This window comes from Carettochelys insculpta, chromosome 3 (assembly GCF_033958435.1).
Source record: "Carettochelys insculpta isolate YL-2023 chromosome 3, ASM3395843v1, whole genome shotgun sequence".
Lineage (NCBI taxonomy): Eukaryota > Metazoa > Chordata > Testudines > Carettochelyidae > Carettochelys > Carettochelys insculpta.
Window position 1 is genome coordinate 211485126 of NC_134139.1, and position 25602 is coordinate 211510727.

Genomic DNA, 25602 nt, shown 5'->3' on the forward strand with positions numbered 1-25602 from the left:
AGATATTGAGTTATTGACCACTACCCATTGGGCCTGACCATCAAGCTGGCTTTCTATCCATCTTATAGGTCATGGATCCAATTCATATTTCCTTAACTTATGGGCAAGAATGTTGTGGGAGACTGTATCAAAAACTTTACTGAAGTCAAGGTATACCACATCCACCGACTTCCCCATGGCCACAGAGCCTGTTACCTTATCATAGAAGCTAATCAGATTGGTCAGGCAGGACTTGCCCTTGGTGAATACATGTTGACTATTTTTGATCACTTTCCCCTCTTCCAAGTGCTCCAAAATGGATTCGCTAAGGATCCCTTCCATTATTTTCCCAGGTACTGAGGTAAGACTTACTGGTCTATAATTCCCTGGATTGTCCTTCTCTCCTTTTTTAAAGATGGGTACTACATTTGTCTTTCTTCCAATCATCCAGAATCTCTCCCAATCTCCAAGAATCTTTAAAGATAATGGCCAAAGGCTCAGCAGTGATGTCTGCCAATTTCTTCACTACCCTTGGGTGCATTAAATCCAGACCCATGGATTTATGTTTCTTACTATGCAGCAGGACTGTTTGTTCCTGTGCCTTCATCAAGACTTCTTGAAAATACTGCCAGTTCTCCTGAATTCCTTTCCCCTTCATCTTCATTTTGCAGGGCATTCTGTCTATCAGTACCCTCAGGGAGTCGAAGCCTGCTCTTCGGAAATCAAGGGTCTATATATTACTGCTCAGCTTTCTTCCTTTGGTAAGGATCCTGAAATCTACCATCTCATGATCACTGCAGGCCAGGTTGCCACCCACTTCTATTTCTCCTACTAGCTCTTCTCTGTTTGTGAACAGCATGTCAGACTGTGCATGGCCCCTGGTCAGTTCCATCAACACTTGTACCAGGAAGTTATCCCCAACATTCTCCAAAAACTTGCTGGATTGTCTGTGTGCTGCTGTATTGGTCTCCCAACGAATGTCTGGATAATTAGTCTCCCATAAGAACCAGGGCCTGTGATTTGGAAGTTTCTCTTAGCTGTCTGAAGAAATCCTCATCTACCTCATCTCCCCGATCTGATGGTCTAGAGCAGACACCAACTACATCACATCTATAGCTTCTGCCTCTCAGCTTAACCCAAAGACACTCAACTGGCTTTTCTCCCACCTTATGCCAGAGCATTGAGCAATCAAAATGCTCCCTCATATAGAGTGCAACTCCTCCTCCTTTTCTCCCCTGCATACCCTTTCTAAACAGTTTATACCTTTCCATGACCGTGCTCCAGTCATGCGAGTCATCCCAAGTCTCCGTTACTCCAATCACTTCATACTTCTTAGACTGTGCCAGGGCCTCTAGTTCCTCCTGTTTGTTTCACAGGCTTCTTGCATTTGTGTACAATCACCCGAGAGAAGTGGCTGATTGACCCACTTTCTCCTCTTCACCCAGGAATCCTACTTTGTTGTGCTCTACTCCTTCCCCACTTACCTCAGGAAGTAGTGCAGAAAGGGATCCATCCATCTCTATCATCCCTGTTAGATTTTTATCCAACTGTTCTTAAATACCTCCAATGATGGGGATTCTACAACCATCCTAACCAATTATTCCAGTACTTAACCATTCTGACCGTTAGGAATTTTTTCTAATCTTCAACCCAAACCTCCTTTCCTGCAATTTAAGTATGCTGCTGCTTGTCCTATCATCAGAGGCCAAGGATAATAATTTTTCTACCAATTGCTTAGGTACTTGAAAGCTGCTACCATGTCCTCTCTCAGGCTTCTCTTTTCCAAACTAAGCAAATGCAATTTCTTTTAATCTTCTCTCATAGATCTCTAGATCCCTTTCTGCATTACTCCACCTTGGGAGTCACTACCCATTTGGTATGTGTGAAAATGATTGTTCTTCCTTAAGTGGAGGACTTCACATTTGTCTCCTCATAAGGCAGCTGTTCCATAGCCCTAACCATTGTTGCCCTTCTCTGCACCTTTTCCAGCTCTAATATATTTTTTTACATGGGTGACTAGTACTGAATACTGCAGTTTTCAAGGTATAGAATGGATTTATTTAATGGCATTACATTATTTCCTGTTGTCTTATTTGTCCTTTCACTAACAGTTCTTGTCATCTTACTTGACAGAAGTTGTTTTCAGAGAACTATCCACTGATGAATCTATAATCTATTTATTGAGTGGTAAGTACTCATTTAGATCATATTATTTTATATTCATGGTTTTACAGAAGAGTAGAGGAGGGCCCCTGGGCTTCTGCCTCTGTTAGGTCCACAAAGTCACTCCTCGATTCTGGTTTAGTAACCAATGGTGCACTTTATTCTCAGGCTTGTTCCCACCACCATTTCAACACGTACAAGTAATCCTTTACCATCTTCAAGCAGAACAAAACAGCAGTAATGTAGCACTTTACAGAATAACAAAACGATTTATTCAGTGATGAGCTTTCGTGGGACAGACTCACTTCATGAGACCAATAGCATTTCCAGTACAGACTGATATCTAAACATACAGCGGTCCAAAAAAACAAACAAACAAAAAAAAAAACCTGACAAATCAAGTACATAGAACTGAAGGGGGGGGTGAGGGGTGGGGAATGTTAAGTGTCTTGAATTAATTATGAGCATCAAAGTAAGGGAAGTAGTCGTAATGTGTGAGGTAATTGTTGTCTTTGTTCATACCCAAGTGTTAATGTCCATGGCACATTTGATTACTTCTGGTGGTATACCATCCTGACCAGGGGCCTTTCCTGCTGCAATGCTGTCGATGGCTGTCTTCAGTTCATCCACAGTCGGTTCTTGATCCAGTTCGTCCATTACTGGTAGGAGCTCGACGGCATCGAGGGCTGCGTCAACCACAATGTTCTCGCGTGAGTACAGCTCGGAGTAGTGCTCAACCCAGTGCTCCATCTGTTTGGCTTTGTCAGCGATGACTTCACCAGATTTGGATTTCAGAGGTGCCATCTTGTTCTGGGTGGGTCCTAATGCCTTCTTCATACCCTCATACATTCCCCTGAGATTACCAAAGTCGGCACAGGTCTGGATGCTGCTGCATAGCTGGAGACAGTGTGCCTGTGCTGGAAAGAGGGTGAGGTTCCACAGGATATGCGTGACGCTAACATTGTAACATTGTGTAAGAACAAAGGAGACAGAAGCGACTGCAACAACTACCGTGGAATCTCCCTCCTAAGCGTCACTGGTAAACTGTTTGCTTGCGTCATCCTTGGCAGACTCCAGAAGATTGCTGAGAGGGTGTACCCCGAATCGCAGTGCGGATTCCGTGCGGAGAGGTCTACCGTTGACATGGTCTTCTCTCTATGGCAGCTGCAGAAGAAGTGCAGGGAGCAGAGAAAGCCACTCTACATAGCCTTCATCAACCTGACCAAGGCTTTTGACTTGGTCAGCAGGGATGGTCTGTTCAAACTGCTCCACAAGATAGGCTGTCCTCCACGGTTACTCAAGATGATCCAGTCGTTCCACGAAAACATGAGAGGAACCATCCAATATGACGGCGCATTATCGGATGCTTTCAGAATGAGGAGCGGTGTCAAACAAGGATGCGTGCTTGCTCCGACATTGTTCGGGATCTTCTTCGCACTCCTCCTGAAGCATGCCTTTGGATCTTCAACAGAGGGCATCTTGCTGCACACAAGATCTGATGGGAAACTGTTTAACCTTGCAAGGCTGAAAGCTAAGTCTAAGGTGCGAGAAGTCCTCATCAGAGACATGCTGTTCGCAGACGATGCTGCTGTAGTGTCTCACACAGAAGACCAGCTTCAAAAACTGCTGGATCGGTTCTCCAAAGCATGCAAGGACTTTGGGCTTACCATCAGCCTAAAGAAGACAAATGTACTCGGTCAGGATGTTGCTGAATCCCCATCAGTCAGCATTGACAACTATACGTTAGAGGTCGTCCACGAGTTCGTTTACCTCGGGTCCACCATCACTGACACCCTGTTGTTGGACAGTGAGCTAAATAGGAGGATCGGAAAAGCGGCCACAACTCTCTCCAGACTCAGCAAGAGAGTGTGGAACAACAACAACAAGCTGTACACTCACACCAAAATGCAAGTCTACAGAGTCTGCATCCTCAGCACCCTCCTTTATGGCAGTGAGACTTGGACCCTGTACGCCTGCCAGGAAAAGAGGCTGAATGTCTTCCACTTGCGCTGCCTCGGCGCATCCTTGGAATATCATGGAAGGACAGAGTTACCAACACTGCCGTCCTCGAGCAAGCTGGAATCCCAACCATGCACACCCTCCTCAGGCAGTGTCTACTCTGCTGGCTTGGCCACGTCCACAGGATGAACGATGGAAGGATTCCAAAAGACATCCTGTACGGTGAGTTAGCCTCTGGCAAAAGACCTCCCGGATGCCTGCAGTTGCGTTACAAAGATGTCTGCAAGAGAGACCTCAGAGAGGTAGACATCGAGCTGGACAACTGGGAAGATCTAGCAGACGACTGCAGCAGATGGAGGCAGGGGTTACACAAGGGCCTTCAGAAGGGCGAGTTGAAGATCAGACAGCTAGCAGAGGAGAAGCGAGTGTACAGAAAGCACAATAAGGACTTGCCAGACACCCACTACATCTGCAAGAGATGCAGCAAGGACTGTCACTCTCGTCTGGGTCTTTATAGTCACAATAGACGCTGTAAATGGAGTCCTCAATTGACACTTTAAAGGGCGCGATCCATAGTCTATGCAGACTGAAGGATGCCTACTACTACTACTACTAAGTGTTAATGTGTCAAATTTGAATTTGAACTCCAATTCACAACGTTCTCTATGTAATCTGTTTTTAAAGTCTCTTTGTAGAAAGATGCAAATTCTCAGTTCTTTAACAGAATGGCCCACTCCACTGAAGCGTTCACTGATGGGCTTAGGAATTATGTGTACTGAGATTCCTGATGTCTGTTCTGTGTCCATTCATTCTTTGGCGAAGAGTTTGCCCCATTTCTCCAACGTACATAGTGGAGCGGCATTGCTGGCACATAATGGCATATATAATATTGGTCGAGGTACACGAGAACGAGCGCTTGATCTTCTAACTAACATGGTTAGGTCCAGTGATGGTATCCTCAGCATAAATATATGGACAAAGTTGGCAGCAGGGTTTGTTGCAAGGAAAAATTCCAGGATTAGTATTACTGTGGTATAGCTTGTGATTGCTAGTGAGAATCTTTCTTATGTTAGGAGGTTGGCTATAGGAGAGGACAGGCCTGTCACTTAGAGCCTTCCACAGTGTAGCATCATTCCTAACCGCCAGGGTTGTTAAACATTGGAATAAGTTACCCAGGGAGGTTGTGGAATCTCCATTGCTGGAGATATTTAAGAGCAGGTTAGACAGATACCTATCAGGGATGGTCTAAGATGGTGTTTGCTCCTCTCAAGACTGCAGGGAACTGGAGTCGATGACCTCCTGAGGTCCTTTCCAGCTCTAGTGTTCTATGACAATCTAGAATAGGTTGAAGGTTTTTAATGATGCAGGGGTTTGAGCTGGGGGCTATAGGTTATGACAAGCGATGTTCTGTTATTGATCTTCTTGGACCTATCTTGAAGTAGCTGGTTTCTGGGTATTCGTCTGGCCCTGTCAATTTGTTTTTTTACTTCTCCCAGTGGGTAATTAAGTTTAATGAATGCTTGGTAAAGGTCTTGAAGTTTTCAGTCCCTGTCAGTAGGATCAGAGAAGATGCGATTGAATATAAGGGCTTGACTATAAATGATTGATCATGTGGTGTGTGCTGGATGGAAGCTGGAGGCATGTAGTAAGTGTATCAGTCAGTGGGTTTCCGATAGAGAGTGATGTCAATGTGGCCATCAGTGATTTCTACTGTGGAGTCCAGAAAACGTAATTCTCATGTGGAATAGTCAAGGCTGAGATTGATGGTAGGGAGCTGGTTGTTAAAATCTCTCTGGAATTCTTCCAGTCTCTTTACCAGGGGTCCAAGTGATAAAGATGTCATTGATGTAGCATAAGTAAAAGAGGGGTAATAGGGGACAAGAACTAAGGAATCATTCTAAGTTGGCCATAAAAATGTTAGCATACTGTTGTGGCTGTGCGAGTGCCCATAGGAGTGCCGCTAATGCGGAGGTATAAGTTGTCCCCGCATTGTTCTCACCCACAATTATTTCCAAAGTTACATAGGTCAGCCACCAGATTTGCTGTGGTAACATATAAACAGATTGCACAGGGAAATTTGTGAATTGGAGTTGATATTCAAATTCGACACATGAACAGGTGGTATGAACAAAGACAACAACTACTTCACAAATAACAAAGACTACTTCCCTTTCTTTGATGCTCGTAATTATCTCAGGCAACACACAACGTCCCCCATCCCTCACCCCGCTTCTTCAGTCCTATGTGCTTGATTTGTCAATTTTTATTGCAATTTTTTTGGGACCTCTCTACTTATAGATGTCAGTCTGTACTGGAAATGCTATTGATCTGATGAAGTGGGTCTGTCCCATGAAAGCTCATCACCAAATAAATTATTTTGTTAGTCTTTAAAGTGCTACATTACTGCAGTTTTGTTTTGTTAGAATATAGACTAACACAGCTACCTCTCTGTTACTACATTTTCAAGTAGGCAGAAGGCAAGACCTACCTCCCTGCTTCTACCACTTGATTTTCTCTTTCTTTCTGCTGCCATGAGTCCCTTTCTTCCAGGTTTTTATTCAGCCCTAGGCTAACTAAGTAGCAGCTCTCTACACTCTCCCAATTAGGGCCAAGATATCTTTAGATTAGCCTAAATTGTTTCTCTGATGAGAAGCAGGCATGACAGAGGGCACACCCTGACATAGACTGTGACTGTTTTTTCCAGTAGACATTAGTCTATGCAGACTGAAGGATGCCTACTACCCCACCATCAACTTATGCCTCGATTACTCCATGCGAGAGATGCATTTCCTGGACACAACAATACAAATCAAGGATGGCCTGATTGGTACCACAGTCTACCAGAAACCCACTGATCGCTATACTTACTTACACGCTTCCAGCTTCCATCCTACACACATAACTAGATCCATTGTTTACAGTCAAGCCCTTAGGTACATTTGCATTTGCTCTGATCCTACTGACAGAGACCAAAAACTACAAGATCTTTACCAAATATTCATAAACCTGAATTACCCACCAGGAGAAATAAAAAAACAAATCGACAGAGCCAGATGAATACCCAGAGACCAACTACTCCAAGATAGGCCCAAAAAAGCCAAGAACAGAACACCACTGGTCATCACCTACAGCCCCCAACTCAAACCACTGCAACAAATTATTTAAGACCTACAACTTATCCTTAATCAGGATGCCACACTCCAGAAGGCCCTAGGTGACATGCCTGTTCTCTCCTACAGACAACCTCCCAACCTTATGAGGATTCTCACCAACAGCCACAGTCTATACCGCAGGAACACCAGTCCTGGGACTTTTTCTTGCAACAAAGCCTGTTGCCAACTTTGTCCACATATCTTTTCTGGAGATACCATTACTGGACCTAACCAGGTTATTCACAGAATCACGGGCACATTCTCATGTTCCCCAACTAACATCATATATGCCATCATGTGCCAACAATGCCCAGATGCTTTGTATATTGGAGAGACTTCAAACTCTCTTTGACAAAGAGTTAATGGGCACAAAACAGACATAAAAACACTCCTGATCCACAAACCTGTTAGCTGGCATTTCAATGGAGTAGGCCATTTCTCTTAATGACTTCAGAGTTTGCGTGTTACTGAAGAGAAATTTTCACAACACCCTTCAAAGAAAGATTGCTGAACTCTGTTTCATATTCAAATTCGACACATTAACACATGGTTTGAACCGAGATTGGAATTTTCTTGGGTCACTATAGGGGCTCATTTGCATACTTGGCTTAATCTAATTCTTGACTCCCCGCCCCCTGCCGCTCTACTCTCTGATTTGCTCACCTTGATCTTTTTTTTCTGATTTGTCCACCTTGATTACTGTTTTTGGTTCTCTGTGCCTTAAATATTGAGTCTGTTCTGGTACGGCTATGGTCTGAAGAAGTGGGTCTGTCCCACGAAAGCTCACCTAATAAATGATTTTGTTAGTCTTTAAAGTGCTACTTGACTGCTTTTTTGTTTAGATGGGTAACTAAAAAGGTAATTGAGTCCCACCGCTGGTAGACCCAAGAACGAAACACTCTAGTAGGGGTTCCAGTTAACCGTGGCCAACCATCTCATCAAATTACCACAGGCGCTTCACTTCTTGACTGGGGAGCGCATTGTCAGCAGTATCATGTCCACAGTTATGGACCAAGGATGAACAGAGACTACACATCAACCTTCTCAAGCTATGCGCTGTTTTCAATTATTGCAAGTACTTTCTGCCACACATTCAAAACAAGCCCATCCAGATTCTCTCAGACAATACCACAATGATGTTCTATATCAATCATCAGGGAGGGGCATGATCACAATCACTTTATGCAGAGGCCATAAAACTATGGAACTGGTGTACTGGTCACAGTGTCACCCTCACGGCATCATCCTGTCCAGGCATGAGCAACACACAGCTAACTAGACTAAGTTGATGGTGGGGTGCAGATTGTTAAAGTCTCTGTGGAATTCTTCTAGAGTCTCTATACCACGGGTCCAAATCCTAAAGATGTCACCAATGTATCTTAAGTGGAAGAGAAGTAATGAGGATGAGAGCTGAGGAATCGTTGTTCCAGGTCAGCCATAAATATATTAGCATATTGTGGGGCCATGCGGGTGCCCATAGCAGTTCCACTAATCTGGAGGTATAAATTGTCCCCAAATCGGAAATAATTGTGGGTGAGAACAAAGTTACAGAGGTCAGACACCAGACTGTACCACGGCTCTTGTAATGTCTTGTGATGAGCCTTGAAGGAGGCAATTATCAAGACACAGGGATATGGTGATGCCCTCCTGTCTGGGATGCGCAGCTACTGGTGCAAGGACTTTGGTGAATACCCTGGGGGCAGCTGAAGGTCCGAAGAGAAGGACTCTGTATTGATAGTGTGCTCCAAGAGCAAAGCGCAAAAAGAGTCTGTGAGCAGGGTGAATGGTGACATGGAAATAAGCATCTTGAAGGTCCAGGACTGCAATCCAGTGTCCCTTGTGCAGTGCAGGTATTACAGAACATAACATGGTCATTTTGAAGTGCTGTTTGTGAATATATTTGTTCAGCCATCATAGATCTAGGATGGGTCTACAAACCCATTTCCTTTTCTGTTAGGAAGTAGTTTGAATAAAACCCTTTCCCTTGAAGTTGTTTCGGAACTTCTTCTATGGCTCCAACTTGTAGAATGTGTAGTAATTTGAGCTGCAGTAAGTTCTTGTGGGAAGGGTCGCTGAAGAGGTACGGTTAAAAGGGAGTTGTTGGAGGGATGGAGAATAGAGCAATAGTATATCCGTGGGCGAAAATGTCTAACTCCCATCTGTCCATGGCTATTAGCATCTACTGATGGTAAAAGGGATGTATGCAGTGGTGGAATATTCAACAGTTGTGCAGTGGAACGAGTGGGAGGTCCAATGAGCCCTCAACCAAAACTTCAAACTTGCTGTTTCAAGGCCGTTGGAGGTGCCGAGTGATCATTTGGGGCCTTGTGCCTCTGATTGCATGGTCTATTAATATAGTATTGATAAGATATGTAGGACTGTCTTGTGAATGATTGGTCCTTGTATCTGTGATATTGGGCGTACCTCCTTTTACAAAACGGAGAAGTGTATATTCCCAATATGTGCAAAGTGGTTCATGTGTCCTTACTGGAATGTAAGATCTCATCTGTATTCGTTGCAAAGTGCCTGAGTTAATCAAATGGTAAATCTTCCACCTCAGTCTGGAGTTCTTTCAGAACTCCTGCTGACTGTAGCCATGAGGATCTTCTCATAGCAATGGCTGTATTCTGGCTCTGTCTGTGGCATCGGACAAGTCTAATGCCAGGATAGGTCTCTTGTCTTCAGGGAGATGAGAAATTAATTGAGAGAGTTTAAAGTAATTGTCGAAATCATGACTGGCTAAAAGCACCCCCCCACCTACCTCACTCAAGTGCCACTGCTGCCCACCCCCCGGCTCCTTCACCAGGCTGCCACCGCCTCCTTTCCACAGCTCCTCCTAGCCTTCCTACTCCCTTCCCCCACCTGCAGCAAGGGCAGTTCCCTGCCCTGACAAAATGGGACACAATTTAATTGGTATAATGGCTGGATCCCTTCTGCGGGCCATTAAACCAATTAAACTGAGTTCCATTTCAGCATGGCAAGGCAAGGACTGGGAGCCAGAGGAGTGAGCAGGGGCAGGGGCAGGAGCTGCAAATGTCTCTTTAAAGGGCCACATACAGCTCAGAGCTGCCCAGCTGGCGACCCTTAGAAAATCTAATGGCAACCCATGTTTGGGTCCCAACCCCTAGGTCAGGAATCCCTGGTCTAGAGTAAAAAGGCTCATTTGGATAATGGTGATGACGATGATCTAAGTAATAACGCGATGCATGAGTTGCACTTGGGGATGAGTGTTGGGATGAAAAGCCACTTCTACAGTCATAATATCTATTAGCCCTAGAAAAGCATGGTAATGTGAACGCTTCTGGAAATTGTGTAACCTCTCTGAGTGAGCAATCTCTGCATATTGCAGAGTATTGGGAGTGAGGTGACTCATAACACCTCAGTGCCTTGTAATAAGGATGATAGCCACTGACAGTATCTCTGTGGTCGTATGGTAGACTGGGGGACGGTGCATGGTACCCCCATGGTGATCTAGTTAAAGACTGAAGGCTTTGGTTCCCGGAGGGAACTCCGCTAGTTTTTGCCCTGGCTTTCCATGGTGCTGCCAGTGAGACCTGGTGCTGCACTGGGGTTTGATGTTGCTCATGTGGTACTGGAAGAGCGTGCAACACCACATGTTCCTCTGGCATCAACATCATCCCTGTTTCAGATGGCGCTGGCTGTGCGCTCAGCACAGCAGCCACCATTTGGTCTATCGTTGCCTGCGATGGCTGTGTAGCCCCTTCTGGCATTGCCAGTGCCACAGGCATTGAAGCTGCTTTCTCTGACATGCAGCTTTTAAGTCTAGAGCCAGACGTGGACTTGGGCTTTTGTATGGCCCATGTACCCAGTTCATCTCCCTTGCTCTCCCTGGGCAGGGCGTACAATGGGGAAGGCTCACTGTCTGCCTTAGTCCGCAGTGAGAAGGAGATGGCATCCCTGACCGAAGGGATGGTGTCCAGTTTAAACTGCAGGTCTGACAAGAGAAGAAAGTAGGGATGGCTAGGCCATACTCTCAGAAAACCATCATCCAGCATGGTCCGTCAAGCTGTCACATGGAACCCACCAGGAAAACGCAAAAGAGGAAGACCTCAGACAAAGTGGAGAAGGTCTAATGATATTGAAGGACAACAACTGAGTACTCCTGGCGCCGGCTAGAACTTTTGTCCCAAGACAGAGTGAAGTGGAGGAGATTGTAGATGACCTATTCTCCAAGCAGAGGACAAGGTGACAGCAAACATATAAAGTGATATGGCCCAATATGCCCTTTAATCTCTTCCATCCATGTGTGGATTTTTTCCATCCACGTGCAGAATACATTTTTTATGTGTACAGAGAAACGTGCAGAGGTGCACCACCAATAGAAGCACATGCTGCCAGCTGCGGGCACTCTGCTAATCAGCTGGGAGCCACCTGAATTTCTCCTGAGCAGCTGCACAAGTGCACATCTTTAGGGAACACTGATGGGGACTAAGTTAGCTGTTACCACTCAAGTAAAAGATCTTACAGTCATTGTGTATAATTCTCTGAATCACCCTTGTCCATGCTTGCTGACCCCTTCAAAAAATTCTAGTAAACTGGTGAGACACGATTTTCCTTTACTAAAGTCCTCTTGTTGTTTTCTCATAAATCTTGTCCATCTATGTGCCTGAGAATTCTCTCTGGTACTACAGTTTTAATAAATGTGCCTGGTACTGAAGTCAGGCTTACCTCTGGAGCCTTTCTAAAACATTGATATCTAATTAGCTAGTCTCCAGGCATCTGGCACAGAAACTGATTTAAATATTAGGTTACATATGACAGCTAATAGTTCTGCAATTTCATATTTGAATTCCTTGAGAAATCTTGGGTAAATAACATCTGGTCCTGATGACTTACTTCTGTTTAATTTATCAAAGCTGTTCCAAAACCACCTCCACTGACACTTCAATCTGGGACTGGTCCTCAGGTGTTTCCCCTAAAAAGACTGGATCAGGTTTTGGAATTTCCCTTAGCAGCTACAGTGAAGACCAATGCAAAGAATTAAATTAGCTTCTCTGCAATGGCCTTAATCATCACTGAATGCTCCTGTACCATCTCAAGATCCAGTGCCCTCACTGGCTGTTTAGAAGGCTTCCTGCTTCTTATGTACTTACAATTTTATTGCTATCACTCTGAGTCTGAGCCTTTTTGACATCTTCAAATTCTTTTTTGGCCTTCCTAATCACATTTTTACATTTCATTTGCCAGCGTTTATGCTCCCTTTCTATATTTTTCACTAGGATTTAACTTCCACTTTTCAAAGGATGCCTTTTTGTCTCTCATTACTTTATTTTCATTGTTCTTTAATCACAGTGACACTTTTTTGGCTTTCTTATTACGTTTTTTAATGCTTAAGTTGATCCTCTATTATTATGTCTTTAAAAAATTTCCATTCAGCTTGCAGGGATTTCACTTCTTGTACTGTATCTTTTAAATTCTGTTTTGTTATCTTCCTCATTTTGTGTATTCACCCCTTCTGAAATTAAATGTTAGAGTGTTGTGCTGCTGTGGTGTTTTCTCTGCCACAGGGATGTTACATTAAATTATATTATGGTCACTGTTATAAAGCAGTTCAACGATATTCATCCACTTGGACCAAATACTGTACTCCACTTAAGATTGTCTGAGAGGGTCAACAACCAAGTGGACAAGCGTGATCTAGGGAATATAGTGTATTTGGACTTTCAGAAAGCCTTTGATGAGAAGGTCCCTCACCACAGGCTCATAAGCAAAATAAGCTGTTACGGGATAAGAGGAAAGGTGCTCTCATGGATTGGTAGCCAGTTAAAAGGAAATAAAGGAAAATAATAAATACTCTGTTTTTAGACTGAAGAGAGATAAATAGTGTTCCCCAGGGTTCTGTACTGGGACCAGCCCTATTCCACATGTTAATAAATGAGGTGGAAAAATGGATCCAGGGTGCAAAGGAATTGTGCATTTCTGCCAATTACTATTCAGAAATGACCACGTGTCCAGCAGGGTGCTGAGGAGCAATGCCAGAAAGGCAGGAATATTACTGTTTGTGATGGTGACAAACAAACAGTTATTGTAATCTGCACCACTCTCTTCTTTGGTTCTTAGTTACAGATGCAAAGGGTTTTGGGAGACCATTATGGAGTCTGATTTGCACAGCACAGATCAAATAATCTCACGCAGCAAGTCCTGCATTAGAGCAGCAGCATATTGTTTAGGAACAACAAGAAGTCCTGTGGCACCTTATAGACTAACTGACATATTGGAGCATAAGCTTTCATGGGCAAAAACCCACTTCATCAGATGCATATACTGGAAATTTCAGAAGCAGGTATAAATGTACAAGTACATGAAAAGAAGTGAGTTACCCATCAAGATGAATGCCAGGGTTAACAAGGTCAACTCAGTCAGGGAGGATGTGGCCCACTCCCAGCAGCAGATGTGGAGGTGTGAATATCAAGAGCAGAGAAGCTGCTTCTGTAATTGGTCAGCCATTCCCATTCTTTGTTCAATACTAAATTGATGGTGCCAAATTTGCAAATGATCATAGCTCTGCAGTTTCTCTTTGAAGTCTGTATCTGAAGTTTTTTAGTTGCAAGATGGCTACTTTTAAATCTGACACTGAGCGTCTCGGGAGACTGAAGTGTTCTCCTACAGGTTTTTGTATGTTACCATTTTTGGTATCTGATTTGTGTCCATTTATTCCTTTACATAGAAACTGTCTGGTTTGGCCCATGTACGTGGCAGAGGGGCATTGCTGGCACATGATGTATGTGCAGGTGAATGAGCCCGATGGTGTGGCTGATGTGGCTAGGTCCTGTGCTGGTGTCACTGATATAGATATATAGGCAGAGCTGGCACTGAGGTTTGTTGCAGGGATTGGTTCTTGAGTTTGAGTTACTGTGATGCGGTATATACTTGCTAGTGAGAATTTGCTTCAGGTTGGTGGGCTGTCTGTAGCCGAGGACTGGTCTCCCTCCCAAGGCCAGTGAGACTGAGGGATTCATTCTCCAGGATGGGTTGTAGATCATTGACCATGCACTGGAGAGGTTTTAGCTGAGGGCTATAGGTGATGGCCAGTGGCATTCTATCATTCTCCTTGCTGGGCTTTCAACGTGACACTGAACCGTACACATTCAGATATCCTCCTACCAACAGTACAAGAAGATAATTTTTGCATGGACTCCTCCTTGTGGTCAAAATGACAGACTAGACCTATACCCATCCACACCACTGGGGCTCGTTCACCTGCACATCAACTAATGTAATATATGCCATCATGTGCATAGTCTCAGTAGCAGATTTAAAAGCAGCCATCCTGCAACAAAAATAAACTTCAAAAACAGACTACATCTACACTTATCAGAGAAGATCGACCATGACAGAATCATAGAATCACATAATATTAGAACTGGAAAGGACCTTGGGAGGTCATCAAGACTAGTCCCCTGCCCTCACAGCAAGACGAAGGACCATCTATGTGACCCCTGTAAGATATTTATCTAACCTGATCTTAAATATCTCCATTGATCAAGTCATCTCTTAGCTCTCCCTTTGTTAATTAAGTAAACTGAGTCTTTATTCTCACTGCATAGCAGGCATTCCAGATTGCAAACCATTACTGCTCTACTCCATTGTTTTCTGCACACTGTTCAATGTGAGCATCCTGAACTTAACACCTGCAATCCCTGATGAGGCAAGGCCTGTGGAAAGTGCACCAGGATATCAAATACCTCCAGCATCAGGGCAGAACGCACTGATACATCCCAACTTTGGGAGCTTCACCCAATAGCATTAATGTCTATCTCATCAGCTTGAGGAGTGTGTGCAAGGACAGCAGCTGCAGGAATACTATTATTATGACTGACAGCCAACACACACACACAGAGGCAAAACTGCTCTGCTCTGGAGGACTCACCATTCTCACCAGACATGTAACACACATGTGAGCAGGGCAGCCTCCCAGCCAGATATGCATGCAATTTGACTCTAATGATTCACCTCCCAGAAGGAATGTGAATGCAGACATTGGTAGGAAAGAAACAGGAGGGATTCCATTCACCTGCAGCTATAGTCTTGATGTCAATAAGATAGGCAAGTCGCTTGCTCTCCTCCATCCCTCTTTGTCGCCTCTCATTGATGCGAACACTGTAATGGAGAAGAGTGAAGAATGACTGGCAATGCTGTGCACTTGTCATATCACCTGGGGCATCTCCCATAGAAACATCCATGGTATCCTCTTCCTCCCAGGGAACCAGCACTCCTGACCTGTGACTTCCCATCCACACATCCACCGTAGTCTACCCATCAGCTCCTTTGGGGTACTGCAAACCCTTTAGTCCCTGCAGATTGGTGGTTCTCTGCCTAGAAAAAGACTGTTACTCTGGTTCCTGAAATTCTGCCCCTGAAAAACCATGTATAACAGCTCCGTAGGAAGTCTACACCACCACTTAAGCAGATTTTTGGAGGAACTCAGTGTACCAGACTCCCAAGGGGTCTCACTCTTCCTTCGGGCTAGGCCACACAACCTCTCTGCCTCTGAGAATGAGACTCAGGACTTCAGAATTACTGATTCACACTGGGAGATATGCTCAGTGAGGCCAGCTGAAACAGCCTTCTTATTATAGACTTGTTTGCTCTTCAGCGACTAATGCTCCCCAGCCAATATGTGCAGTGATACCAAGCTAGCCATTTAAAACAGAGTAGGATTTATAACAGACACCTGGAACACAGCACTGGAAGTTCTGAGGTTAGCACTCAGAAATAAAGGTTAAAGCATCATCCATTCCAGTCAAACCAAATCTAACCAAGCCATAGTGGATTCCATCTCAGGTTAAGTCTCTTCCTCTCTCCTTAGTTAGTCTGGCAGAGAGCAGCCAGAAGCCCACTCTTTAATCTTTGCTGGTCATGCCTCAAAAACCACCTCAGTCTGTGTCATTGTTTGCTAGGTGTTAATGTTCTTGTCACTGGAACCCTCTACTGTCTTTTGGACTCTCCACTCAGCAGATTCCAGCCAGTTCCACAACCACCTCATCCACTGCAGCCCAGAGAGCAAAGCAATATTCTCACCTCACATCCTATGCTGCCTTCAAGAGAAGACATAACCCTTTTGCCTCCCTAGGGCAATAATGTGTACAAAAGGAAACTGAGGCACACAAAGACATTGTAGAGCTATTGCAAAAATTTCCCATTTTATTGTGTGTGCAGGCTTCTCAGTCCTTATGGCACAGGCTCAGCAATCTGTGAGGGCTGTGACAATCTGGGGGTGGGGGGGTTAAGCCCCTCACACAACTACCTACTTGGGAATATCTGCACATCAGAGTCAGTGGCTGTAAAGTGCAGAGGCCAGGTGCCCACAGGAGTAGCACTGCAATTTCCCATTTGAGTTCCTTTGAGAAATCTTGGGTAAATACCATCTGGTCCCAGGGGACTTGATACTTTTAAATTTATCAGTTTATTCCAAAGCCACAGCAACAACATACGGCTCATTGTGTCTCAGGGCTAGGACCTGTGCAACGAGGACAATTTGGAATGTGACAGCTCCTAGGCAGTCCCAGGCCCCCAAGTAGCATTGCCCCTCAAGGCTAGGACCCATTAAATGAGGACAAATTTGGGATGTGATGGACCTGGTCTGTCACAGTCCTCCAGGTCTCACTGCATCTCAGGCCCAGGCTCTGTACAATGGGGAGAATTTGGGATGTGACAGGCCCTGGTCTGTCACAGACCCCCAGGTCACCTCAGGTCTCAGGGCTAAGACCCACGCAATGGGGGCAAACTGGGACATAATAGCCTCTGTTCAGTCCTCAGACTCTAGATCACATTATATCTCAGGGCTAAGATCCATGCACTGAGGACAATTTGGGATGTGAAGGCCACAGGTCTATCACAAAACCCCAGGTCAAACTGCATCTCAGGGCTAGGACCCATGCTCTTAGGAAAATTTGTGATGTGACAGTCCCTAGTCAGTCCCATGCAGTCTCAAGGCAGGGCCTGTGATAAGGATAAGGAGGGGGTGACACTTACCTGATGAGATGAGGGTTCATAAACTCTGTGCGGACAGATCCCAAAATTTCATTGCTTCCGTATTCCACTAAAGTCAGCTCTCCAGCATTGAAGATCATGCAAACCTGTAGGGAGAGAGGGTTTCTGCAGCAGGCAGTGTGAAAGGAAAGGCTGAGTGGACGACAGAGGTACTCACTGAGCTGTAGAAAGGATCCCTGCACCCTGATCGGAATTCACCCTCTGGGGACAGAAGGAGAGCTCAGTCCCTGAAGCTCATTCCATCCTTGATCTCACTGGTGTGGTTGTCACTAATAAGCACCAATGAGCTAAGGTTTCTTGTCCTGTGGGAGCCAAGCTAGGACACTATTGATTATAGGCTAGTAAGCCCAGGTGGAGGATTCCCTGCTCTCTGTATTTCTAACTTCCTCCCAGTCTCTTCTTCCTCTGCCTTGCCCTATGCTCCTTCTCACCCAGGCTCCTTCTATACCTCCTTCACTGTGGAAGTACTACTAATACAATGGTAACAGAGAGGCAGACGTGGTAGTCTGTACTCCAACAAAATAAAGCAGCAGAAATGTAGCACTTTAAAGAATAACAGAAAGATTTATTCCATGAAAGCTCATCACACCAAATAAATCATTTGTTAGTCTTTAAAGAGCTGTATTTCTGTTACTTTGTTTTGTATCAGTACAATGGTTTGTTCTGCTCCCTGAAACATCGACAGGACAGGGAACAGACCACAGGCTGGAGGAGTTGGGTACATGGCATTAGATATGGCAAGGACGTGGGCCATCCCGGGAGACAGACTTCATGCTTGTAGTATGTGCATAGCAAATTCAGTCAGGAGGAGGAAGAGTTTCAACCCAACTCACATTCTCATTGTCGAAGAAAAATTTCTCGTTCCCTCCAGATCCTTGCCAGGCCACCTGCAACACAAGGGCAAAGAGTGAATGACTACTGCACTGATGATGCTTTCACTACAGGATGCTCAAGATGCAGACATCATGGGATCTGGAGGAAATAAGATGTCATTCCAGCTAGTGATCAAATCAACAAAGGCATTTCAGCTCATTTTTTATCTTGCTATGTACACCTGGCTTTGGTTCTATAATCTCATTGCTGTGGACAAAGAAGTTACTCACTTCATGCAGTAACAATGGTACTTTGAGATATGTGTCCTTGTGGGTGCTCCACAGTAGGTGTTGGGCTTACCCAGCACTGCAGCATGGAAACTCTTTGTGGCACTACTGAGTGGGGCTGCACATGCACAAACCCAGCATGCGCTGTTGCACCACTAGGGATAGCACACACAGTCCTGCTCTCTCCTCATTTATATCACTGATGCCCTCACTATGTCTATTGCACCGAGTAGACGGGAGGCAGGTGGGACTTGGAGCGCCCATGAGGACATGCATCTTGAAGAACCATCATTACTGTACAAAGTGACTAACTTCTCCTTTGAGCAGTGTCCCCACAGACAGTCCATGGTAGGTGACTGTAGAGCGACTCCATAATTGGATGTTGAGTTTTAACTGGGTGCACCTACTGAGGACAGTACTGCCTGACCTACTGCCATATCTCTGTCTGCTTTGGATTGCAATGCATAGTGAGCCATGAACCTGTGGTTACTACACCATGTGGCTGCCCAACTAATGACCTATAAGGGCACTCCCTTCAGAAAGGTTGTGGATGTTGCTACAGATCTTGTGGAGTATGCCCTGGGACATGTTGGTAATGGTTTGTTTGGATAGAATAGCAATATACTATGCATGAGCCTCGACATATGTTGGGCTGACAGAGGAAATCCCTTTGATCTTTCTGCAATGGATAAAAATAATCTGAGATCTTCTGAGTGATTGTATTCTATCTGTGTAAAACAGCGGTTCCCAAACTTTTCAGTGTCACGCCCTACTTCTGATTTTTGAAAAACCCTCACACATCCCCCGCACCTCTTCTTTACCATCGTCCAACCCACCCTTTAACAAAAAGTTAAATTCTTAATTTAAAATAAACACAAAAGCTTGACATAAAAATGGTATTTAAAATAAGCACAAATAATTTTCTTGGCCCCTTGTGGTTGCCTGGTGCAATCCCAGATGGCCAGCTGCCTCAGCCCCATGCCAGCCTCCAGAGCTGACTGCACCAGCCACCTGCCCACCTGAGACCTGCACTGCCAGAACTGCCCACCTAAGCCCCACAACACCGGGGCTGGCCAGCCACCCATTCGCCTGCCAGCCGCCCACCTGAGCCCCGTGCTGCCAGGGCCAGCCACCCACCTGCCATCCCAAGCTGCCTGAGCCTCATGCTGCCGGGGCCAGGGATGGTGTTCCTGAGAGCTTGTTACCACAGCAATCTGGTGGCTGACCTGTGTAACTTTGTTGTCATCCACAATTATTTCCCATGTGGGGACAACTTATACCTCCAGATTAGCAGCACTGCTATGGGCACTTGCGTGGCCCCACAGTATGCTAGCCTTTTTATGGTCGACTTAGAACAATGATTCCTTAGGTCTTGTCCCGTGACTGCTCTACTTACACTACATCAATAACATCTTTACCATTTGGACCCACGGTAAAGAGGTTCTAGAAGAATTCCAGAGAGATTTTTAACCTGCATCCTACCATCAATCTCAGCTTTGACTGTTCCACATGAGAAATACATTTCCTGGATACCACAGTACAAATAACTGATGGCCACCTCGACACCACCCTCTACCAGAAACCCACTGACTGCTATGCTTACCTACGTGCCTCCAGCTTCCATCCAACACACACCCCATGATCCATAGTTTACAGTCAAGCCCATAGATACAATCGCATCTGCTCTGGTCCTACTGACAGAGACTGAAAACTACAAGACGTCTACACCAAGCATTTACAAAACTGATTTACTCACCGGAAGAAGGAAAAAAAAAACAAATTAACAAGGCCAGACAAATACCGAGAAACCAGCTACTTCAAAATAGGCCCAAGAAGATCAACAACAGAACACCACTTGTCATCACCTATAGCCCCCAACTCAAACCCCTGCAATGCATCATTAAAAATCTACAACCTATTATGGATCAGGATGTTGCACTCCAGAAGGCTCTAAGTGACAGGCCTCTCCTCTCCTATAGACAACCTCCTAACCTGAGAAAGATTCTCACCAGCAATCACAGGCTACACCACACTAATATGAATCCTGGAACTTTTCCTTGCAACAAACCCCGCTGTAAACTTTGCCCACATGTTTATTCTGGGGATACCATCACTGCACCTAATCATGTTAGTTAGAAGATCAAAGGCACATTCTCATGCACTTCCAGAACGATTATATATGCTATTACGTGCCAACAATGCCCTGACGCTACGTACATTGGACAGACTGGGCAAAAGTTCTCCCAAAAAGTAAATGTACACAGAGCAGACACCAAGAAACTCAATACACATAAGCCTGTCAGTGAACACTTCAATGGAGTGGGCCTTTCTGTTAAAGACCTGGGAATTTGTGTGCTGCGGCATAGAGAATTTAACAGCAGAGTAGAGGGTGAGATTTCTGAGTTAGAGTACATATTCAAATCTGACACACTAACACATGGTATGAACAGAGACATCAACTATCTGACACATTACAAGTACTGCTTCCCTTCCTTTGATGCTCGTAATTATCTCAGACAGGACAATTAACATTTCCCCACCTCTCACCCTCTTCCTTATATCCTATTTGATTTGTCAGTTTTTATTGTAATTTTTTCTTTTTGTCCTCTGTACTTATATATGTCAGTCTGTATTGGAAAAGAAATTGATCTGAAGAAGTGGGTCTGTCCCATGAAAGCTCATCACCGAATAAATCATGTTGTTAGTCTTTAAAGTGCTACATTTCCGCTGCTTTGTTTCATAGTGAAGACAGTGATAGATGAGCATCTTTTAGGTAAAGGCTTCAAACAGACTTCAAGGAGAAACTGAAGAGCCACAATTCCTTTGCAAATTTGACACCATCAGTTTAGGACTGAACAAAGACTGGGAATGACTGGCTACCTAGAGCCGTGTCTACACGTGCACGCTACTTCGAAGTAGCGGCACTAACTTCGAAATAGCGCCCGTCACGGCTACACGCGTCGGGTGCTATTTCGAAGTTAACTTCGACATTAGGCGGTGAGACGTCGAAGTCGCTAACCCCATGAGGGGATAGGAATAGCGCCCTACTTCGACATTCAACGTCGAAGTAGGGACCATGTAGTCATTGCGCGTCCCGCAACTTCGAAATAGTGGGGTCCGCCATGGCGGCCATCAGCTGAGGGGTTGAGAGACGCTCTCTCTCGAGCCCCTGCAGGGCTCTATGGTCACCGTGGGCAGCAGCCCTTAGCCCAGGGCTTCTGGCTGCTGCTGCGGCAGCTGGGGATCCATGCTGCAGGCACAGGGTCTGCAACCAGTTGTAGGCTCTGTGTATCTTGTGTTGTTTAGTGCAACTGTGTCTGGGAGGGGCCCTTTAAGGGAGCGGCTTGCTGTTGCGTCCGCCCTGTGACCCTGTCTGTAGCTGTGCCTGGCACCCTTATTTCGATGTGTGCAACTTTGGCGTGTAGACGTTCCCTCGCAGCGCCTATTTCGATGTGGTGCTGCGCAACGTCGAAGTTGAACATCGACGTTGCCAGCCCTGGAGGACGTGTAGACGTTACTCATCGAAAGTCACTACATCAAAATAAGCTATTTCGATGTAGCGTTCACGTGTAGACGAAGCCTAGAAGAGCAGTTTCTCCTCTCTTGGTGTTCACACCAGCTACTGGAAATGGGCCACATCCCCCCTGACCCAAATGACCTCCTTAACTCTGGCCTTCCTCTTGATTGGTAATTCACTTCTTTTTATGTGCCTGTATATTTATACCTGCCTCTGGAATTTCCACTATACATATCTGACAAAGTGGGTTTTTGCCCACAAAATCTTATGCTTCAATAAATCTGTCAGTCTATAAGGCACTACAGGACTTTTTACAAATAGGAGGGTGACATGAAGAAGTGCAACTCATTATCAAATGACTGCTAAGGGAAAACCAGACCCATCACTAGATTCCTACTGAACTGGCTTCAAATTTGAGCTCCTTACCTTTGCTCCCAGGGCCACAGACTGCAGCTTGGACCTGGGCTCCTTTCACATTCCCTCCAGCCTATATTCCTTTATCTCCCTTTCTCATTGACATCTCTGTGCCTTCCACCATGCTGCCCCCATGCATGGAACACTTTCCCCTGGCCTCAGTTAAAATTCTCCGTAGAACTCAGTGGTGCTAACATCCAGAAGATAGAAGGGGAAGGGAGAAAACATCTGCAACCTCAATAACCTGCTCTTCACATCTCAGTTCATGTTCTAACTTGGTGTGTGACATGCTGACGAAAGAACTGTCTCCCTTCAATTGTCTTCCCTTTTTAGTCATCTCTTTCATTTGTTTCTTTGGCTACTTCTACGCTATGCTTAGGAGCTGGCACTCCCCCACTCCAGCCCAAAAGCCTGATTTCCCCTGGTCCATCAAACTCCTTTCTTGTGAATGGTCTGGGTCTGAGGGTGCCAGACCACAGAGGTCCAATCTGTACTGTAATTTTTTACTGTATATATTGCATAGCACCTGTGGAAGCCATTTCATGTAATAGAAACCACTTCATGTTTCCTATTCCTGCATGTACACAAGAGCTTGAACTTTTCCTGACCTATTTGGGAATGGCAGGGAGGATGAGCTAAGTGGAATGCATTAATGAACTGTTTGGAGTTGGGACTCTTACTCCCTGGCACCTGTTTCTCCTTGCTGATAACAGTTTTCTCCCTGAAAATGATTTATGTTTCCCTAACTAATTGCCTCTGATGTTGGACTTGTTTGTGAAAGGGTATAAATTACTAGATTTAGCTGAATCAAGCAGCCTTGCTGCACCTGGTTTTACTGTGTCCAGTTTGCCTCATCTGGTGCCTTATTGATCAATAAAGCTTTTTGTTAGCCACCTAAACACGGAGAAGTCCTTTGCTTCAACACACCCACAATGTGTTAGCTACTGCACAAGACCGTAAGACACAGATACTGCCCTGAAGATCTCATAAATGCCCACACCAGACAAACATACAAGCTGAACACGTTAATAGAGACATCATAAATCCTGCCCCTTGACTTGGGCTGCTTACTAGATTGGAACCAGGTCCCACAAGAGGGGAAAGGCCTGTTGTGTGAACTGAGTCTCCAAATCTATCCCAATTGTCAGCTCAATCATAAAAAGATGTTACAGTAACCTATAACCAGCAATAACGGATAAGATGAAAGGCAGACACAATACCCATCACTCCCTTTTTGGGTCCTTAAAGGAAAACAATTTATTGGGGAAAAATATGGAAAGAACAAAAAGAACCACCCCAGAAAGAAGTGAGAGAAACTACTAGAGTGAGTTTCGCCATTATGGCTGTCACTTCTGGCATTTCCTGGGACCTCAAATCCTTCACCATCCTGATCCTGTGAGGTATCCTGACCACAACAGGCAAGAGAGAGAGATGTCAGGGTGATATTGCCATCCCCACCAGCCCCCACTGAATCGCAGACTCCACATGAGATGGCAGTGGGGGTGATTTTCCTTCTAAAAACTGCTTCCAGCTGAGGGCAAGTGATCGAGGGACGCTGTTAAACAGAAAGCCTTATTTAACACTGCACATTTCACACGTGCCAGCTGTTTTCTCCCCTTTTCTGTATTGTCAATAAAAGGTGAAATGGATGTTTAATGCTGTATTTGCCATGGAGCTAGTCAGAATGAGGTCTCTGCATACCAATCCGTGTGCCTTGTTTAATACTGTTTAATATTGGAGGGGACTGAGTTATGGTCAGACCTCCAGCCCATTTGTTCCATCTAAATTTATACAGCAGGCCACAGATCCCACTACCAGCTTTCTGAGCTATCCAGTCCTCTCAATTTTATTAAAACCATTAATCGTTTTTAACCAACACTATTCAGATGACAGAGAGTCTGCCTATGTATCCAGACACCAGGTCAACCAAATAGTCCTGCAGAGTTTTCCATACCTCACTGAGCTTGTTGGAATTCAGATCTCCCAACAGCAGCGTGTCTGAGGTATGGGCTACAAGGTACCTCTCTTTCCCCAAAATCTTCACCTCATCAATCTCATAGCCATAGTGGGATTTCAACACCACTCGGGTTCCTGTGGAGAGGTTCTTCACAATGACCTGGAGAGAGCAGAGCAAGAGGTAAGGAAGTTGGGTGCACCCTACAGAAAGGAGCAAAACAGAAGAGCCGTTGCCCTAAGAAAGGTACGTGCATTACAGCTTGTCTGTATGGCTAGATAGTTATATGCCCCAGACTCTTACGAACATCGAACCTCTCTAGGGGAGGTAGTATTACCCTCCCCACACCATTGTACAGATGAGGAGCTACAGCATGAGACTGTTCAAGGGCACACAACAAGCCTGTGACAGAGCCCAGGACTGCCGTTAGGTCTTTCATCCCAGCTACTCTCCATCATTCATCCACACTCAATCTTGTTCCTAAAATATGCAAAAATACACATACACGCTTCCAAGCAAATTGGCAGAAATAGATCCCTTGGCTCAATATGGGATTTTATCCTCACCAAAACTGACTGTACAGCCAGGCCTTGATTTTACAACTTTTGACTTAAGACAAATGGTACTAACGATATTTCTGAATTGATTCTATTTATGACCATTGATTTTGACTTTACAATACTCAGCCCAACATTGGAGTATATTGTGGTTCCAAGTTACAATGTTTCAACTTATGACACAATTTTTAGGAATCAACTTTGTTGGAAGTCTGTTTGGCTTGGGGTAGGCAGGAGAACTAGGGGAGAGCCTGGATTCCACTTCCAGACTTTTTAGTGTCTGGGTGTTCTAAAAGGCATGGGGCTTTCCCAGCTAGTGGAATCATTTGGCGACTTCACTGCACCCCACTGAAATGCACTGGACTCAACTCTTTGGAACCTGATTTTTGGAACAAACACAATGTTTTATTGGGTCTAAGAGCCTAGCGGTGAGAGCTTGTGAGACCTGTCACAGCAGAGTGCAGGAAGTCTACAGGAGGTGCCAAAGCTGGGAGTGGGAGGGGAGGGAGACCTGGGTGAGATAACAAGGTGGCAGACATTCTTGAACACTCCTAGCAAGCCAGGTGACTCATTATTGCAGCTTCACCCCAGACACCCACTTCACACAGGTTATTAACTTTTTACCTGGCTCGGCCCCACATATGTCATTTCAAATTTATTTTTGTAAATGCTCCTGCGAAGGCAGCAGTCAAACTGCTCCACCCCTCCACAAAGGGTACCCTGGGAAGCAAACACAAGGCACGTAAATTGAAGCAACTGAAGGTGCTTAGAAACTGTAATCAAGTCACTCTTC

At 45.0% G+C, this 25602-nt stretch overlaps 1 protein-coding gene across 4 annotated transcripts in view; it reads right to left on the reverse strand.

Annotated features, from left to right (window-relative positions):
* The window catches only part of IFT172 (intraflagellar transport 172), a 231338-nt gene that overhangs the window by 141792 nt on the left and 63944 nt on the right, over positions 1 to 25602 (reverse strand). For all 4 annotated transcript variants that reach the window (XR_012645170.1, XM_074991603.1, XM_074991602.1 and 1 more), the window contains exons 10-14: positions 25434 to 25529; positions 24253 to 24414; positions 18101 to 18154; positions 17250 to 17353; positions 15289 to 15374 (exon numbers count right to left, since the gene is read on the reverse strand). Coding sequence is in view for 3 of the 4 variants with exons in the window: in XM_074991603.1 (XP_074847704.1) it covers positions 15289 to 15374; positions 17250 to 17353; positions 18101 to 18154; positions 24253 to 24414; positions 25434 to 25529 (502 nt within the window). In the remaining variant the exon portion in view is untranslated. The remainder of the gene's footprint in view (positions 1 to 15288; positions 15375 to 17249; positions 17354 to 18100; positions 18155 to 24252; positions 24415 to 25433; positions 25530 to 25602) is intronic.